The sequence below is a fragment of the Haemorhous mexicanus genome, chromosome 4 (genome assembly GCF_027477595.1).
Source record: "Haemorhous mexicanus isolate bHaeMex1 chromosome 4, bHaeMex1.pri, whole genome shotgun sequence".
NCBI lineage: Eukaryota > Metazoa > Chordata > Aves > Passeriformes > Fringillidae > Haemorhous > Haemorhous mexicanus.
In genome coordinates, this window is record NC_082344.1 from 33,457,193 (window position 1) to 33,477,608 (window position 20,416).

Consider the following 20,416-nt stretch of genomic DNA (forward strand, 5'->3'; position numbering starts at 1 on the left):
TTGAATGGGAAAAGCTTTTCTAAAAACATTTTTAGGTACTGTGTTGTTTTTTGTATTTAATGTGACAGTCTTGACATATCTTGGCTTTGCAGCCAATAGTTCATTTGAACCTAAAGCTGTGATGAAGGAATCTGAAAATATGTTTTGCTTAACAAGTTCAAGTTTTTCTGTATTAATTTGAACATTTAGATACTGCTGGACTTCCACTGTCAACAGGAAAACTTCTCAATTCCGGTGAAGCACATTTTCCTCCTGGCCATATTGGCTGCCTAAAATGTACTTGAACTGACTTGTACACCTGGATTTGTTAGTTTCCCTCTTCTGTCAGCTCACTCTTCCGCCCAGATTTGTATTCCTGCCCTCCAGCACAACGTTACTCAGAAACCTCTCATCTCCTGCTCCATCAGGCCAGCGCCTTCCCTCTCTGAAAACACGTTGTTGCAATTTCTACAAATCGTGGGAGAAAATTAAGTATCTTAAAAGCTATTGCTCTGCTCATTGCATTAAATATTCATGTTTCTACCCTTCTATTTCCATCCCCTCTCACAAGTACTTCAGCCCACACTGGGGCACCTTCTGCCATTGAGGGGCTCAGCGTCCTGGCCGGCACTCTCAGCAGAACCATGCAATGTCCTGGCAGTCTTTCACTGCCATTACAGGAAAGGATTAACTCTTTAATTATTTTTACATAAATGATAGGCAATCACAGCTTTTATAGTCAGTGCTTGCTGCAAGCTTTTTTCCCTAAGCACCAACCCAAGGAACAGATTTTTACAATTTGGAGCTGTTCAGTCAGTTCGGATGGCTTTTTAATCTCTAGAGGCCAGATGGAAGCATGATCCTTCACCATTGCATGTTTTGCATAATGTAGAGATTGGAATTACATTTTGTTTGCACATAGTCATAGATGTGTAAGTATATAAATATTTTTCCTTTCCATCCATGCATTTTCTCTTCTACTGTTTTGTTTTGGGTTTTTTTTTTTAAATGACAGCTTTCTACAGGGGAAAACTGTCACAAACAAGCAAATGCTATGCCCTGAAAGAAAAGCTTATGCAGAAGAAAACAATAATTTTGGTCAAGGAGATTTGAGACAGAACCTGACACTCAAGTGCTAAGTTTCTGAGACAGATGATGACTTACCTTGGTTTCAGAGCCCTGATAAAACTGCTGTTGGACTGATGTGGAATGATGTTATTTTAATATTTTTTCTGTAGCTTTATTTCAGGCTACAATCCTAACTTTGATTTTGGTTGTATTTATGGATTTATTCTTTGCTGTCAACTGCAATCAACTGATTGAAATCCATAAATAATAAACATCAGGTTTCAATTTAAGATGCAGTAACGAGATGCTATCGGAAGAAGTTTTACGTACTTTGGCAGCTTTTTATAGCTGCCTCCCCCCCCAGAGCAAGGTCCTGACACATTCCTCGTGAGAAGGAGCAAATGTGTTTCCCCCATGTTTGTCCAGACCCACGTGACAAATCCTACATGGCAACTGAAGGACAGGACATTCACACACCTGTTTGTGGAAGGGTTATATAAAAGTCCCAAGACATATTTTAGCATCTACCAGTAAAATGAGCAACTCGACCTGCTTTACCCCTCACAGGATGCATAATAATAAATTAACAACTAGAAAAGAAAAAAAAAATTTAAAAAAAAGACATACTAACATGAAAAAACACATTTTATTGCACTTAAGTTATAAGAAAATAAAATTTCTAAGTGAATCAAACCATAGACACAATCCCTTTAAAGGTTGTTTTCCTCCATCATGTCAGGTTGTTACATAACTAAAATTAACCAACTGGAATCTGATTGTTTTAAATCAGACTATAAATAAAACAAAAACAAAAAAAAAAGGAGGAAAAAGATCGCCTAGGATACAGTGTTAAACCACTTTCACAGTTCAGCTTGAGTTGTGGCTCTTGGAGAATGAGGCAAACCATTTGACTCTTTCTTTTCTCATTTTGTTTGCATGTGACATCTTTACAAAAACTTAAGTTTTTGCTCTGTCAGTTCCTCCCAGCAATAACTGTAACAGTTGTTTTTTTCTCAAATACTGTAAAACACTAAGACTGACCAGCAACTTTATTTTCATTTTTGTATTTTATAATATTTTTAAAAAATTTTGTCAGTTTTTTTTTAATGTATGTTCATTCCATTCACCACAGCCCTCACAAAGAAAAATTTCCCCACAGAACAGGCTGCAATAGCTTTGTTCCAAGGAATGTGTTTTAATTTTTGCCCAGAAAAAAGAAAATAAGCTTTGCACACACACTCAATTCTTTATTTGCAGGCAAACTTCACTCTTAATTGTCTGAAACTCTTCCACTCTCAGCCTCTTAGAGGCACAGTTGGCTCAAGTTTCAGTGGCAAAAAGTCTTTTTCTGTAACCAAACTAGAGCAAATTTGGAATTCAGTCTGGGACTAAAACGTCACAGCAGAAAAAAAAATAAAAAAAAATAATTTGCTTTTCTTTCTTTCATTTAGCAGCATAAATAAGTTTGGCCACTGGGAATACAGTACAGGGGTGGGACAACAATCCCATAATTGAAGACCTACTTCTAGCACCAGCATTGCGAATTAAATCCATCAGAGGACTCTCAAAATCCAGGACAACTTGCCACCTCAGAGCAACTTATGCATTGAAGAGTGTAGATGGAAGCAACAGTAAATAGATTAAACAGAGGCTAATACTGTGATTGACATTGGCAATGGTTGGCAAAAAAAAAAAAAAAAAAGAGGAATAAAGAAAAAAAAGAAAAAGCTCTGATACAACTGTACAAAACAATTCACAGTAATATTTTAGCTTTTCCACACCAGGAATGGACTCTTTGTTTTTGTTTGTTTTTCTCATTGCAGATGCTCTCTAGTTTTTGAAAGTCAACCAGTGACTGCTCGTGGAGGTTGGAAGGGACCTTGGAGGGAGTCCAGTCCAACCCCCTGCTCGGAGCGGGGCTTAAGGACAGCGCGTTGCTCGGAGGGGCTGCTGGGACCCAGGGTGACCCAGGGGTGCACGAGCAGGCTCGCCTGTGCAGCTTATTTCAAGATCTTTGTGGTAAAATAACCTGTTAACAAGAACTGTGACTTTTTTTTTTTTTTTTTTTCCCACTCCAAATTGCTCAAGGAGCATTCAGAGGAAAGTAAAGAAATTAATTGCACCTGGTTTCATTTCTAAAGTTGGATCTTTGCAAAGCTGCCCCGGTCAAAAGTGTAGCCTTTTTATGTGACGAGACAGCAAAAGCCTCTCTTGTCAGTTATAGTTTGTCATCTTTGTCTTCTCCTTCGTAGTCTGTAGGTCTTTAGGATCTGTTGCCCCAAGGCAACATCCTGCACCACCAAGGACAAGGGATTTTTTTTCCTTTTCTTTTTTTTCTTTTTTCTTTTTTTTTTTCAGGGGGGAGGGAAAGGAGAACATCGTCTACACGTTTGGACAAATTCATCTTTCTGCCCTTCACTTCATATCGACGTCAAAGTCCAACACCAGCAGCTTTGTTTCCTCAGTCCCGTTGCGGCTCCCCACTGCACACACCAGCTTTGTGTTAGAAGCTCTGATTCGCCACACGACGCCTCCGCTGCCCCCGCTCTCCAATGTGACTAGATTCCGGATAAATTCACCCGTTTTCAAGTCCCAAAGTTTTACAGTCCCATCATCTGAGCTGGTAATTACAAAGTTCTTGTTGAACTGTAAACAGGTCACAGCACTCTGATGCTTGTTGGGACCTGTAAGGGTAAACAAAAACATTTCTGTTTGTAATTAATTAGAAAGCAATGTCAGGCAGCGCTGCATCTAGAATAAACACCTCGCTATTTGCATACAGCTCTTTCCAATCTCTTAGAACTATCAGAGAACTATCTGTTACAACTCCTGGGTTTGTACATTAAAAGGTGCAGAAGCCTTTCCATGCTTTCAAAAAACGAAAGCAGGTATAAAAAAATCCCCCAGTATTTTCTTCTTTGTTTCAGGGATCTTGTTGTGCTGTATACTGGCAGCTGGGCAAACTGGACATGAATGAAAATGAACTTAACCATCCTCAGTGAGGTCACCGCTGTAAGAGTTTGTCTTCAAGATCCTTTGAGGGGTTATTATGAGATTACTCCATCAGTAAATACTGACAGTTATATGGTGACATATAAATATATATGTTAAAGCAGCAGTTTGCTTTACAGGGAAATTTAATTTTCTGCTCCAGCCAGCACTGCTGCATATGATATATGAAAATGATATAAGACCTTTTTTGTGGGGAGAAACACAAGCATGTGTTTGTGTGCATGATGCCTGAGTGGTAACTGTCAACAAGGGAGGAAAAAAAAAAAAAAATCTTTCTTTTTACTGAAATAAAGAAAACATCTCCCACTTGCATCTCTTGATTTATTGCAACAGACAGTGTACTTTGCCTCCTGATCCAATTAAACTGTAGGCTTTGAAACATTCAAGTGACCCCTAAATAAATACATAGACTGTCTATTTTGAGATGTAATTTCCTACGTATTTCTGTGGCTTATTAGGCTAATATACCCATAGCAAATTGCTATCAGTCCAGACCATCTGCCTTTCATAATAGGCAAGTGATTTGAATAGATTAGATTAAATACATTTTGTTCTTCTAGTTCAGAAAAAGATCATACAGCTGTCATCAGAAAAATATTTAAGTTTTAAGTGGTCAGTGCTTCTTTCTTTGTACATAATTATTTTAAAGGTTTTTTATGTAAAATCTGCAGCACAGATCACTGCAGGCTGCTTGATTGACATGAAGGTAGTTTAAACTTACCTTGCAATGTCTGTAAACATTGTCCTGTTTTAATGTCCCAGATTTTGACTGTAGAATCAGCATTCCCAGACACAAGTATATTGTCCTTGAGTTCCATTCCACTTGTGAGTGACTGGTGGCCTGTCAGAGTGTGAATGCAGTTGCCTGTCTCCACATCCCAAACTCGGATGGAAGTGTCAAGAGATCCACTCACCACATGGATACCATCAAACTACAAGAAAGGTAAATCTATTACAAACAAGTATATTAGGACCTTACAAAGAAGGCTATTAAACATTTAATTCACTAAATTCAAGGTTAGATACTATATATATTCAGAACCTGCAGTACAAGGTAAGAACTCAGTAGAGATGGCCATGTTTGATACCACAGCAGGTGCTTCATGGTCAGTGCAATGTTCTGTTCAAGACATGTGGGCTCTTGAGGGACATGGTTTGAAGAGACTCTGAGCCATTGGTCTTTGAAATGCAACACATCTCCTTAAACACAGCAGATCCTGACTACCCTGCAGTGTGCAACAGTAAAAGAAAATACTTTTCCTAAAGGAGATGTTAAAAAGCCAACCCTGCTTTTTACAAGTCCAAGGGAATTTAAGCAGGAGAAAAACAACAATATTATTCCAAAATCATCTACACAAAAGTCACAACATAAATGTAATTGAAAAATGTGGAATTTAGCTTTTTGTAACCCTAATTGTGTAGAGTAAGGAAGTGTAACTTTCCAGTCATTGTAGGCAAAGCAGACAGGCTAAGAAATGAGATTCTTTTGACCAAGAGGACTGACCATGTAGAGAACAGAAAGGTGGAAAATAGCTTGAGCTATAGTGAAAATGACCTAAGAGTTCAGAATTCTCAAAAAAAGGAAAAAGCCGTAGAATAAAACCAGTGGGCTTCAAGAAGGAATACTTAAAAAAAGCCTAGACCTCCTTCCCATGAGGATTTTATGTATCTGTTCTCTGAGGGGAAGAAGAGTTCAGGACAGTTGGCAGTTTCTTAAAGACACAAACTATCCTGTGTAAAAGAAAGATAGGAAGTATTGTAAATTACTGAGACTCACTTGGCTGAACCACAAGGAATTGTACAAAAAGTGGAAACTAGATCAATAGATGTGCATAAAAGAGCACACTGGGACAAAACCAGAAAGGCAGGGCACAACACAAGATAAAACTAGCAAGAGCCATTTCACTATTGTGTAAAAAAGTCCCAATCAAAAACATAACAAAACAAAACAAAAAAACCACACCAAGAGCAAGGCCAAAACCCCCTCATTTATCCTCAGTGGGAAGGAAACACTGATTGAGGCCAGCTATTTAACTTCTTTTTGTCTCAGTCCTCAGCCATGTGAGCGTAGGCTCACAGCCCTAATGCCAATGACAAATGAGTACAAGCCTTTGCTAGAATGGGGGAACAAAATCACATAAGGCAAGTTGTTTTAAGACAGTCTCAGAGACATATGCTGCTATCTCTGAGAACCCATGGAATATAGACAAGTTTCAGATGGTAAATACAATTCCTTCCTTTATTGAAGATGATGGGATAGGGGAATTATGGATCAATCAGCCTAACTTCAATTTCCACAAGGAACTTTTAAGCCCTTTGTAATGTGGTAAGTAGCAGCAAACACAGATTTGTGGGAAAACTGTTTTAACCAATATGATTTTTTTTCCATGACAGAGTAAAAAGCCACGTGAAACACTGAATGTCTTGGTTGTATTTTCATAAAGAGGAAGATAAATTTGAGGCAGGGATACTATTACTTTGTTCAGAGTACTATCAGAGATACCAAAAAGAGTTTCAGAGAGGTCTGGCATTTACTGTTTTCATTAGGATTTGAGTGACATTCGAAACAGTAGAACTGACCAAAGGCAAAGAGTGTAGAAGTCAAGAGAAAAGTGTGAAGATCTGAGTTTGGCAGGGAATGAACAAAGGTACAGCTGCAGCTTGGGAGAAGGGAGGCTGGACAGGAATCTTGGTTACATTTAAGGCAATCTGACACTTCTTGTCCACGTGGACTGACTGGTACCTGATAAGGCAAGGAACAAACCCAGTTAAGGGAACTAGACTATCTGGGGCTGCTGCTTCTTATAAGACCTGCAGAAAATGAGTATCTTAGATCTCTGCAGTCAGACATGGTTGGGCATGGCACCCAGATTCAAAAGAATGAAGAGTGACTGGCACACAGACTGCTTATCTGCTGTATGCACCGAATTCCTGGTGAAAATACACTAAAAAAGACCCTCTGGTATCTGAATGGAAGGCATAAAAAAATATCCTTTCACTTCTAGCAGGCATTGATAAGACTTGGACTGGACCCTCTTTTGGGTTCCCTGCTTTCAAAAGAGGATGGGAAATAATCTGACTTCAGATAAAAAGACAAGGACTGCCAGACAGCCCAAGAGACTTGAGAACACTAGAAAATATTTTTCTATCCTAAAAAGAATTAAACCTGATTGATGTCACAAATTTTGAATTCTTTTGCTCCTTTCCCACAAACTAAGTGTACTCCCTGTTCATAAGGTATTCAGAAAGAAAGGTTTAAGGCTGAACATCCAGAGGAATTGATGGAGCTGCAGTGAAACAAACAATGGTTTTGGATCAGTGAGTTATCCATGAACCCTGAGAATCTGTGGGTTACTGCAAAGGCACGTAAGAAAGAGTAAGAAAACTCAGCATGGTTAGTGGTCTTCAACTGCTGCATAAGGATCTCTGGAAAATATTAGGTCTACACATGGAAAAATATGGAGAGATAATAGAACCTGCCATGGAGGACTGGCTTATTCCAAGTGATTATTCTATTTATGGGAGATCTGCTCTTTGGGGCTACTTTAGGCTGAAGAACAGGAGCCATTAGGCAATTTTAAAGAATCTTTCTGTTCCAAACCTGTAAGCACCTGTAGCCTCCAGCTTGCCCTCCCTGACCCCCCTTCTCCCTTGTTTCAGAATATATTGATGTGGAACACAACCCAGTCATTTGATCCATTATTACTACAGTACCAGAGTGAGACATAAATATTCGTAAGCCAAAACAAGAGCCAGTGGTGAACATAAGGCAGAAAAACTTCTGTTCCCAAACTGCCTCACACAAAATAAATCCTCAGAATATTTCTGAGAGGTAGAGAGGTCGGTGGGTAAGTGGGTAGGTGGGTAGGTAGGTAGTAGAGCATTTATAACTTGATTTCTGCTTGTCTAGAGAGCACTCCTCAGCATATGAATGTAAGAGAAGGGCTGGAGTTTTTGATAGATTTTGCTACGTATTTTTGGGAAAGGAAACCAATTAGGAACTTTGTTCATATTTAATATATTATGGGGAGATATGATATACTTTGTGAAAAATGTCTCTAGCACTGAGCTTCACTTTCTGAGTCACAAACCAGAGCAGTTACATGCTGAATGCCATTTCCCAATTTTGAACTGTCTTTGTTGATTTCTTTTTCAAGTCCTGCCAGACTGTGGTGTGAACAGGCACAAGCATGAAATTAATTTCTTTTGCCTTTCAATGCCTGGAAGTGATGCTTTGACTCTGTGAATGAACAAGATGATGTTTTGGGTTAGTAAAGGTAAGAAGACCCAAGACATGAGGTCTGTGTGTATCTTTGCCAGCTTTGTGGGTAACTGGTGGGCAATAGAGAGATGCCACAAAGCAGCACCATAATAACCTGCACCTCCATTAACGTGTTGATGTTGAAACAGTCTCACACTTGTATATCTGGCCTGTACTTAGAGAAGAGGAAGTAGAGAGCTAGAGATTTACATAGGTTTATTAAAGTTTTAGGTTCAGCCTTACTCTGAATTATAGTTTAGAATTGGAAGATGGGACTAGAAAATGAGGATAAACAGAACTCCATAAATCAGAACATTAATCCAATAGGGTTTTTGGCACACTGTCAATTGCTATATCCTCTGATTTATTTAAAACAGTAAATTTGGAATTTCTTGAGAAAAGCAAAAACATAACTCCAAAATACATGCAAGATTTGAAAAAAAAAAAAATCTCAACCAAACAACCCATCAATCCACAACAACCTAACTTGCTGGTATAGAGACTTGGGCTTTATTGTACCGGGTCCTTTAAAAAACGCTACTCTAAAAAAATTTCAGTTTCTAAATTAAGACAACGTATAACTAGTGTAACAAAATGAAAGAGGTGTTTATTACAAATGTATATGCCTCTGTATGCTTGTGGTCTATACAATTCTGTACTAGGTACCCACAACTTAATAAACAAGATGAAATAAACTGACTTTAAACATTACTTAAGGAAACTAAAGCAGCAGATAAAAAGCACATACCTGTAACGAGTAGACTCTGTTAGTATGCCCTTGCAGTGTGTGCAGACAGGTCTCTGTCTCTGGATCCCACACTTTGACCATAAAATCATATGCACCACTTACAACCCTTCTGCCATCATACTGAACGCACCGAACTGCGGCGACATGGCCCATCAGGACGTGCAAGCACTGGCCCGTCTCTATGTCCCACACTCGCAGCGTCGCGTCTCGAGAGCCACTGACCACCCTGCAGCAACGAGAGCCCCTCCTGTGCTCAGCACTGGACATGGAAGTACTACAGCAATCAAATTTGGCTACAAATGGCTTCTGAGTTTCAGTCTGGGACATCAGATAGAGTTGGTGCACCGGCCACCAAAGTTCTGGCCGGGTGTGACATTTTAATGGGGTCTCAAATGACTGGAGTGCTCTTCTTCCTTTCTCTACTCACCTCCTCAGGATCTATTTGATAGAATTAGCAATCAGCATTTAAAAAGGCTCTTCATTCCTGAACAGCAAAACAATGCCATGAGAAATTCTGTGGACTGTTGTATCTACTTATGAAAGCTTATGAACATGGTGAGCTCCAGCCGGTGCTACAGGCATCCTGTTTTAATAACTGAGTTGACTAATTATAACAAATAAACAAAGATCTTCAGAAATTTCACTTTTAGTAAAGTAACAGCTATTCTGCTTGATTTTTTTTTTTCAGTTTATACTTTTATATGGTTTTTTTTGGGCAGTAACAGAAATGAGATGGAATGAACATTAATGGAATTTATATAGAAAAACCTCATCACTCTTCAAAAGAGAAGAAATGCAACCAACAATCTGTCAACAACTCCATACCACAGCCAAATAACAGAGCTCTGCTAATGTTTGTTGAATCAAGACATGATTCTTGCAAAAATTATGTTATAATCAGTTAAAATTTAAATAAAATACTGCAATACTTAGTGACAATACTTAGAAGGCTATTTGGTAAAATGAGTAAAAGTCTGTAGCATTGACAAAAGAAGAAATTATTCCGTGTGGGAGACTGGATCATGGTGTAACAAAGAATTAGCTTTAAAATAACGCAGACTGTGACTTTTTGAAGTACATGACTCAATTTCAGTTCTTCATTTAGTATTCTTATGCTTCTGCCCCTATTAATCATCTCCTCCCTTCTGTTGATTTATGTTTTGCCTGGTTTGCGTTTCACTCGGTGCTGGATGAGGTGCCCAGGTTTCAGGAGCACCTTCTGTGAGCTGGAGTGTCCAAATGCTGGCCAGGCTGTGGCAGTGGCTCTGCACCAAGGCTCACTCACCTTTTCTCGTGGAGATGCATGCAGCGCACGGTGGAGGTGTGTCCGTACAAGGTGTGGATGCACTCCCCGGTCTCAGCGTTCCAGACCTTCAACGTTCTGTCCGTAGAGCCACTGATGATGATATTGTCCCTCATCTGTGATGACCACACTCCTCCTGTGTGCCCAACCAGTGTTCTCAAACACTGAAAAGAAACATTTTCCTTAGTTACCCTTTTGACACAGGGGAATGGATACTTTAAGAAAAAGCAGTCTTGGAGGTAAGAGTCAGCTCTCATAGCAAGAGCCAGAAGACCCCTGGAGACTTCTCTCTGATCTAACAAAAAAATTCCCCTTTTAAAAAAATACTCATCAAATTTCTCTCTCAACTGTTGGTACTTCAACTATAAGGATTATTTCTTGTAATCTTTCCCTTGACAAACTAAGCTGTCTTTCCATATTTCTCAATACAAGGACATGTTTTGCAGCCATGAGTCATATTCCTGGCATTTTTCTGAGTCACTGCAGGATTTCCAATAGCTTTTTGAAGTGTGTTAGAAGTGCAGAGAGCACACACTTGGTAGTTTAACCACCAATCTATAAACCATAGATTTTTGTTGTATTTTTCTGTTTATTTATCCAAGAAACACTGCTCTCTGTAAGCCACAGCTACAGCATCCCTCCTGCAAAACCATGTTTCAGACCTTTTTCAGACTTTTTTGTTGCCCAGAAGAGAATCCCACACTACATAAGCACAGCCTCTCTTCTCTGATCCCAAATGTATGACATAATTTCTCACCATCTACAGACAGTGTTTGCTCACACCTTCTTCTATAAAACCCCTGTCAGCCCGGAACAATGGCTTGTCTCTGTCCCCCATCCTGTTTTCCCTACAAGTAATGACTGTATATGCTTTCCCACCAGGCAGCAATAAATGCTAATTAGTACAGACAAGGAAAGATCCTTGCAAGACTCCTCTAGAAAGATACTCCATGAAGATTCTGCATTTACTTTAGCAACATGATCTCTATAATTACCCATTTTCTAACCCATTTAAATATGTGCCATGTTGATTTTTGCATTATTCTATTTTCTTCAGTTCTGTCATGGGGATAGAGTCTTTCAGTGCACACAGCCATCTACTTCTGCACTATTATTTTTATCAGTCCAACCTGTAACTGCATGAGAAAAGAGGTCAAGGCAGTTTGAGGATCTCTTTTTCTGTAATCTAATGCTAAGTGGCATTAATTGCCGTGGCCTTCCTTTACCTGTTAGCTGACTCCTCTTGACACAGTCCAATATTTTTTTTCTGAGATAGGGTTTCCTAAATACCCAGTCTTTTAGTTTGCTCCATTTAAACATTGATGCATTTTGGCTTTCTAGCTGTCCTGTCCTGAATCTTCTCCTTGTGTTCATACCTTTTGAAAATGCACTAATATTAAGCCAAAGGTTACTTTAGGGGAAAAAAAAAAAATCAAACACAGATTATCTGGATCAACTCTAATAAGAAAAACCATAACTTCAGTAGTAAGCATGAGTTTCTGCTGAAATGTTCTATTATCACTGCATGCTGTATTTCCATCACATGAATTTTCTTCCAAAGTATTTTTTCTGCATCAGTGACAGAATAGTAATTCCTGTTGTTAATATCCTGTTCTTTCTAGCATCCTTGAAAATCATTTGCTTTTTTGTTGTACTGTTCTTTAACAATTTTTTAACCAGTTTTCTGCAATTACTGGCTCCTGGCTTAATTCAGTGTTATCAAATCCATCTTTTTCAGTTCATCACTGATGTTCATTTCTACAGCTCTCTTTTTTTTCTTATATCATCCAATGTGCTCATATTTTAAGAAATCATCTTGTTAAAGCAGCAAGAACACAGAATCCTTTTTTTGGGCTTTACATCTGTCAGGGGAATTATTTAGTCATGTTCATTTGCACAAACCAACCTTTAGGGTTTCTTTATTTTATTAATTCTTCAGCATCAGTAAGCATGAGGGCTGATACAGCATGCTTCCATCTTTCAGACACAATTTCTGGCTCTCTTAAAGGTTTGGGGTAAATGGCCACACTAGGTTTTGTAATTACTTTCAAAAAATTACTGAACAGTAATTGTTAAGTCATGCCACTGAGCTTAATTTGATATATTTAAGGGAACATTTTGCTTTTGGGAGTGTGGTATGTACAAAGAAAAGTATTTTTCATTTGTGTTTAGGTTGCCCTTTTCAATTAAAATAGACGTAAATTTCATTACGGGATCCTTCATTAGACAGTTTTTTGTAGGGAAGCCAACAGCAGCAGGGTGAGGCTGCCTATGGCTCTTAATTTTATTCTTACCCACAGTAGGATTAACAATCCCTTCAAGGATCTTCTGGGCATGCAATGACAAATGCTGAATACATTCAGCTTCCACATTATGAAGTGGATACCTTTTACATCCTAAACACGTTATCCTCAGCAGCTGTCCTGTTGTTACCCATACCATTTAAGTGCACACAATACCAGTCTAAAAGGAAAAAGTACTGTTCCCCCAAGGCCTTTTCTACACCCTTGGTTGGTCAGTCACCTCAAAAAAAAAAAACAACAAAAAAAAAACCTGTTGGCTGAGTAGCTGTGATGTTCTAACATGACTGAAATGCTCAGTACTGTCTTTTTGATTGCACATATTGTTTTGCTCCTCTAAGCCAGAATTAAATTATTGAAGCTTATTAAATTCCTGCCTGAGCTGGATCTAATTTAATAGGAAATATTTAAACCTAAAGCAAGTTAATTTTTCTTTTTTTTTTGTGGCTCAGCAATATAGTAGCTTGGAAAGAAAAACAAACTCTGTATTTGAAATCTGAGCCAGTAAAATGAACACTCCACTGCAAAAACTTGAAGACAATAGAAAGAATGCTAGAAGATAAGTGAGAAAAAGAGATTCAGAGGGGTAAATGCAGCCCAAGTTAAGCTTTAAGGAAGATAAAGTAATGTTTCTGTCCAAATTCTTTAAAATCCATGTCACAAACGACTCCACAAGAATTGCAGAATTGCCAAGAGAACAAGGATATATGCCAGTGGTAACATGAGCAGCATTGCAATTTCACATCAAGGTGACTTTTTTGAACTGGAGGAGTTTCTGTGTGGGAAAAGGCAACCCACGTTTATCCGGTACATCTTCTAATTCCTGCCCCAGAGCACCCAAGGCCACCCTGCAGCGTGATCTGATGGCACAGCAGCACTTTTGCTGTGCCACTGCCCTGCCTGTGGCTCATTCCCAGAGAATCCAGCAGAGCAGCCACCTCACCTTGCCTGTCACTGCTGACCACACTTTGAGCGTGTTGTCGTCGGAGCCGCTCACGATGCGGTTCCCGCAGAACTGCAGGCACGTGATCACGTGGTCATCGTGGCCCTTGAGCACCTGGCAACCAAGAACACAAAAGCAACAGTCACAATTTAATGCAGGAGATTAGAGAAGCAGGAGAAACAAAGTGCTCTCCTGATTCATAAATTACAAAATGCTAGAGTTGCTTCAGTAATAATAAGGCCCCTTAATCCCGTGTGTCAAGTCTAATTTACCACCAGCTGGGACCAAAGAAGGTGTTTCCCTCCTTCCATGGAGTGATGCTGCATTGCTTAGCAGGCACACTACAGCTACTGCAAGCCTCCTGAAAGTACCAGGAAAAAGCACTGACAAAAGTGGGCTGAATTAGTAACTGGACACTGCTCTAGTCCTCTGCAGTTATTCCATCTCTTTATTTTTCAGTTGATTTTCAATTGACTGTTACCTTTTGTTTCAATCTTGAATGAAAAGGATGGGCTGATTATTTGCTGTGTATTTGTATTTCAGTGGTCAAGGCTGACTACATCTATTTTTTTCCCTTATCAGCCAAGCATTGTATTTTGTTAAATGCCAGTCAGCACCAAAGTCAAATACTGGAAAACCATCAACTCAATTAAATGGAAACAAAAGCAACAATTCCATGTGCTGGGAACGTGGACTGGAATGTTGCTTTATAGAGGTGGGATTTTCAATGCTTGATTTTGGAAAAACTGTAGTTCTGTATATCTTATTGCAATACAGCAAAAAAGAAAAAAAAATCATTAGTAGAATACATAGGAAGAAGAATTTTTTATTTAAGATATCCAAACATTTTTTAAGATGTTTGTTGAAATGAAATGGCATTTGGATAATGCCAGAGGCTGTAATTTTAATAATAATTCCAAGATAACTTGATGTGGCAGATCAGCGCAAGAAATGCAGAACCGTTGCCAGAGATGTTCATAAGTCACAGCCAAATAAACAGCAGGATTTAGCCACAGGTTTTCCAAGGGAATTCTTTTGTTCTTATTTTATTTTGTTATTTTTAATTAAGAAAACGGGTAAATTGCCTTAAAACCTTAAAAAGCCATGAATATGGGTTTTCTTGACATTTCTGGCTGCTTGATCATTATCAGGTTTGATTACAGAGTTGCTATTTTATTTACAAAAGGTTTGAAATATTGCTTCATGCCTTCATTTGGAAAGGATGTAATGATAAATATCAATGTCATTAAAAGAATTTTAACATTTAGAAAACCCCATAGACATCTTAACACAGAATGAAGTTATTGTCTTGTGCTGCTCAATTTAGAAGAATATATTTAAAAATAAAGCATGAATTGATCACAGAACAGTTGTGGAGTATTAGGTTGCAACGTGACCCAGCTCTACCAATACGTACAATATACGTACAATATATGTGTCTGTATGTTTAAATATAAGTATTTCAAATCAATTCTCCATGATTACCTGTCTCAAAGAGACTGGCGTATTTATAAGAATTCACAAAATTGAACAGAAATTCTTAGAAGAGCGGTGAAAGGGTTCTGCAGTAAGAAACGTAACACATTGCCAAAATGGTGGTCAGAATATAATTCAAAGCCAGGGTAAGCTAAAAGACAAATTATTTTTTTCTGTAGCAATTCACTGCTTTTTGTGCATGGATAGTCTTGTTTGTCCAAAGGAAAGAACCCGAGCCACGAGCTGCTCCTGCTTTGTTCACGGCCCCGTGCACAGAGCTCAGAACCTCACCTTGGGCGATTTCAGCTCTCCTCGCCGCCAGTTGGTATCAATCCTATGCTGTCTGATGTAGGCGCTTTTCCACGGACTGTGTATAAAGCCTGGTTTTATTACTTTCCTCCTCTTGATATGTAATGGTTCATCAATTCCTAAAATGGAATTTAAAAAAGGGGGGGGAGGGGAAGAGATGAGGCCACCCCACAGGAAACACTTTCCCACCCAAACCTTTACTGTGACCCCTGACATTGAAATATGGCAGAAATGTAACAATCTCCTGCATGCCAACATTTGTGTGTCAATGACACCACCCTGCTCCTCAGAGATTTATACTCCCTCTGTCCTTGACAGTTCAGCATAATCATTACCATAATCACAACTAAAAATGCTCTAGTTCATCATTCCTTGCTGGCAACCTCCTAGCTCGGGTCTGGATCCCCCTTTCTGAGGCAATGCAGCAGAATATTGCCTTTTAAAAATGGGTGCTGTCCAAAAACCTCCTTAACCATTTATATGCTTATTCTGGAACAGTTCAAGAAGTCAACCTTTCTGTCTGTGGTTCTCCACTCTGGTCATCCATCTTCATTACCTTTAAGTTCATTGTGACTCCTGGTATTAGTGAGCTTTTAATTACTTTCTTGATCTGAAAGGCTCAGTGCTTTTGGCACTGTCCTCTCTTGGCTGGAATTTAAGTATAGCTATGCCCTTTCTGACTTGACACTTAAGCAGCAGAGCTTTGTTTTACCCTTGCTACTACAGATACAGCTTTTTTTACAATTCTCTCACCCTGCTCTCTTTTCTATGCAGCTCTTCTCTCCACTGCATTTCATTACTGGCAGGAGTCTTGTGTCTTGCCAGTATGTGGATTTCACTCTTCTGCCTTTAGCCCCCTCTCTGCCTGCAATCTTGAATTAAGGGCTCCTTCGTGTTACTGAGCAGCTCACTGAGGCTAAGCAGGTTGCAATACTGGCCTGCTTGCCTGTGCTCTCCTGCCTGGATGTATTTATTCTTACTTGTAAGCTCACAAATGTAAGCTCATTCCCCTCTCAACCTTCTCCTTTTTTATCACTCTGTCCTTTTAATACATTTTCACTGAAATTTTTAAGAGGAGAATCTTTAGAGAAGATTTAGGAGGTCAGACACCTGCTTTCCATCACAAAAGAAAACAAATTAGGTGCCCTCACAAATAGCCAGCTACAATTGACATTTTTTTTGGTTTTTGAAGCCTTTGCATCAACCCTTCAGAAGTCCTTGTCTCCATAATCCAAGGCAGTCCGGACAGGGTTCTGCGTCCAAGATGAGACTGCTCTGGGATCATATGTATGTGTCTTCTACCCCCCCTTTCCCCCTGACTCCTTGTTCCTATAATTATCCTTAAAAATAAGAGCTTGCATTCTCCATGTGCACATATACATGGCTACTTTCATGGGAGCTTTTTTTTGCCCATTCATATCAGTGCTGGAGCACCATATCTTCTGGAATTGGCATGAGCAGGATAATATCCATGTGGCTAATGGACTGTGTGTCCCTCTCCAAGCAAACCTTTTAGCACCATCTCCCACTACCATGTGCCATCTCTGCCTTAATTACCCTGCAAGTGACATGAAATTACAGCAGCGCTTCTACCAACCACTGAAACAGTTTTTCCAGCATGGTACAACTGCCAGGCTATACTCCTATCATTTTTACACCTCAGCTGTTATTTCTTTTGGTTGCATTTTGAATAAACACAATCCTCAAAAAGCAATCCCAACTGTATTCTAAAATCATGCAACTAGCATACTTTATAAACAAGATATTCAAGCCTAAACTCCAGCACTCCATGGATTATTTCTATTTCCTGCTTTCAACAGAGATACATACCACGTAGCTTAAAGCATAACTAGCACTAAATCTAAAGTCACAAGAATTGTTTTCGTAAAACTTTAAGCTTATTATGTAAATGAACTGCACTTTTTATGATGGCAACACTTTGACCATTACATCCATCATTTTGCTCAGCCTCACCCTCCTCTTTGCATTTCTCTCTCCAGAGAAGATTATCTTCAGCCAGAATTCTCCAGTAACGACATGTCTGGGCTGCCTGCAGAAGGTCCCTGGGTTCCAGGAATGACAGCACATACAGTGCCAGCTGTAAAAAAGAAGAAGAAAGTGTATTTTCTGCACTGCTTTTGAAGAGAAAAGTGAAATAACTCCATTTACTATCACACATCAGGGGCTGAAATACAGAAAATTGGAACGATAAATTATTAAACAATCTCTGAAACTTAACAGACTCCAGTTTATTCCTGTGGGCATGTGGAAATATAACAATCATTGTAAGTAACTAAATACTTACAGATCATATCACAAAATGATTCTTGCATTTGCAAGAAAATAGGTGTCAGCTGAAATAATTACTACATTTTTTTAAAAAGTATAAGCCACATTACTTTGAATCATTAGAAAAATTATTACCAAAGTAATTATGTCTATGTTATTTTACCTAACAATTTCAACAAAAGTTATTTTGAGAGCTGAACTAAAAAGTACAGCGCTCACCATGTGAGCAAATAGGGATGTACATTGTGATGAGTAACATCACTGAGAAAGCCCAAATAGAGAACAAGTAAATGCTACATTCCCCAGAGCTCAAACCACTCTGCAGCCGTAGGAAAGGCAGTGTAGGTATTGCTCATTTTCTGCTGAGAATTCAAACACACTCCTATGTGGAGTTACAAGGAGCTTTATGGATTGGGATGCAGTAGGACCAAGACATGTAACTTTAGTACAACTTCTTACCAAAACCACAGGGCAAATCCTAACGAGCACCAGAAAGCAAATGGAAGATGAGCTCTTCCACGTGACAAAACTAAAGTTTATTGGGGAAAATTCAGACATTCTCTGACTGAGCTAAGCCATATAGTGACCACAACAAAGCCCCCAAAATCTCCACATCTCCATGAAGCCTTAAACAGAGGCATATAAGTCACAGCCCAAAACACAAAGAATGTATCATTAAGGGTGTGATGACCAAGTACAGCTTTTCTACTTTACAGCAACAACACAACTCCCTACTCTAGTCACGGAAAATAAGTAAGATGCAGCAAAGTCACAGGAAATGAACAGTCTCTAAAATCTCTGCAGAAAGAACACTATTGATAAACAATAATGCAGAGAACTACTAACATGCTCACAGAGGGGACTTTGTCAGTAATTAACAGGATGCAGAAGCTGTCAAGGAAATCAGATCACCCACTTTTACTTCTGCTTGCCACCTATTTTGTTTAGGACTTTCAATTTAATTTTTAGCTGAAATGATGAGATTAGACAGATAGACAGACAGAAAGATATAAACAGAATCTGCCCTTCAAAGCAGCAAAGACTGAAATTTGCTGAGGAAGTCACAACTGCAGGCTGTTGACCTCAGAAGATTTTTCACTTTATTTTGTGAGAAACATTTAGTAATCTAGACAAGCCAGTGTGAGCAGGAAATAAAAATTCAGCACATCACGACTACTTGCATTTTGGTTGCACACACACCTTGTTTGCAAGTCATCACCTGCAGCTCATGGGGAGCACACAGCACTCCACATTAGAGGGACCTGTGCCTTAAATGATGTGTTAGATCCTGTAGGCACTCCAGGCCACAAACCTGAAGAACCTTCTTCTCCCTTTACTCGGGGAGTCTGCATTTGGGATCTGGTGTATGGCTCTATTACAGGAGCAACAACTGTACTGGTCCTTTTAGACATTCTGTCTTCATTCCTGGCATGTGAAATTCTTGAGGAAGAGTTGTTTCCTAACACACATCACAGAGACCTGCATGTGACAAAACTCAAACATGACACGGCCCCTTTCCATTTTTTGCCGAATGTTCCTCAGCTGACAGCAGTTTGTTTAAATATTGCTTAAAAATTACTATCTATACAAACACAGACATTTGCTAAGCTGGTGTTAATTAAACCTATGAGCCAACTGATTCTAAACCAGGTTAAATATGGGTAACATTTATTTTAGACTACATTTATCTAAATAGTCATGAATGGTCAGCACAGCCCACAGCTGAGTTTAGGATTAGCAATGGATGACATCCCTTTGTCTCAGCTCATGGATCTAGTTATAAGAAAATTTCAGGTAGCAAAGATCTGACCTTTGACTGAACTGGATTTATGACTACCCTCTGTTGAAGTGTTAATAACACCCAATAGCAAGCAGTTCCTTGCCTTTTTTTTCACTTAAACACAAAGAACCAACAACATTTCTATGACTGATTTCAGCAGAACTCTTTATCTATTGGTTTCTCGACCTGATTTTCATAAATAAGTAATTTGAATAATTATTTCTAAAGTCTCAGCAAGAAAACAAGAGTACTTATTTCATATTAACTGTTTGCCTGCTGCTTTATTGGGAGGAAAATAAACATTTCCACAGTTATTTGGCATTTCAGTTACTGCCTTTGCATTGCAGACAATGGTTTTGAAGCAAAGCCCTCCTGTCCACACCATCTTCGTGCTCTGGTTTGGTAATAAGATCAGTGCATCGCATCCAGCAGCACTGGAGCTACCCACAGATGTTAATGCGGAGCGACAGCCCAAGGGAGCGAGTTTTCACAGGGTGCTGCCTTTGCCAGGGAAGCCTCCTCATGGAATTACTGACCCCAACAACTCACTCATGCCCCAGAGCAGCACCCCCCACTGCAGCTAGCACTCAGCAGCTGGGGACAGCCCTGCTGAGGAGATCTGGCTGGGGAACAGCACAGGAGATGGTGGAGGCAGCTCCTTGGCTTTTTATAACTCGGGTAATTTTGGTGACAGTGACTCGGGGTTAGGAAGCAAAAATTATTCAAGCCAACTTCACTGGTGAAGTCAGCCTGTCATGAAGCTACATATTACAATATTCTGGTTTAAAGAGCCAGGAATACCCACAAGAAATAAACAAATTAAACATTAGTAGTTTACAGGGGAGGGAAGATACCTAAGTGAGGAAGCTTAACTGCTAAGCACTGTATTCCTTCTGTGAAGAAATTGTGCAAACTGAAATTATAACATCTTCAGTTACAGATCACTGG

The 20,416-nt window shown here is 39.2% G+C and overlaps 1 protein-coding gene across 4 annotated transcripts in view; it reads right to left on the minus strand.

Moving 5' to 3' along the window:
* Positions 1 to 1,674: 1,674 nt before the first annotated feature.
* The window catches only part of FBXW7 (F-box and WD repeat domain containing 7), a 176,985-nt gene continuing 158,243 nt past the window's right edge, over positions 1,675 to 20,416 (minus strand). For 2 of the 4 annotated variants that reach the window (XM_059844380.1, XM_059844381.1), the window contains 7 exons: positions 17,374 to 17,497; positions 15,382 to 15,518; positions 13,615 to 13,728; positions 10,354 to 10,535; positions 9,069 to 9,294; positions 4,781 to 4,991; positions 1,675 to 3,731 (listed from right to left, as the gene is read on the minus strand). In XM_059844380.1, coding sequence (XP_059700363.1) covers positions 3,463 to 3,731; positions 4,781 to 4,991; positions 9,069 to 9,294; positions 10,354 to 10,535; positions 13,615 to 13,728; positions 15,382 to 15,518; positions 17,374 to 17,497 — 1,263 coding nt within the window. In that variant the 3' untranslated portion in view covers positions 1,675 to 3,462. Of the gene's footprint in view, positions 3,732 to 4,780; positions 4,992 to 9,068; positions 9,295 to 10,353; positions 10,536 to 13,614; positions 13,729 to 15,381; positions 15,519 to 17,373; positions 17,498 to 20,416 lie in introns of those variants that run through there. The other 2 variants (XM_059844383.1, XR_009486218.1) reach the window with 2 other exon arrangements.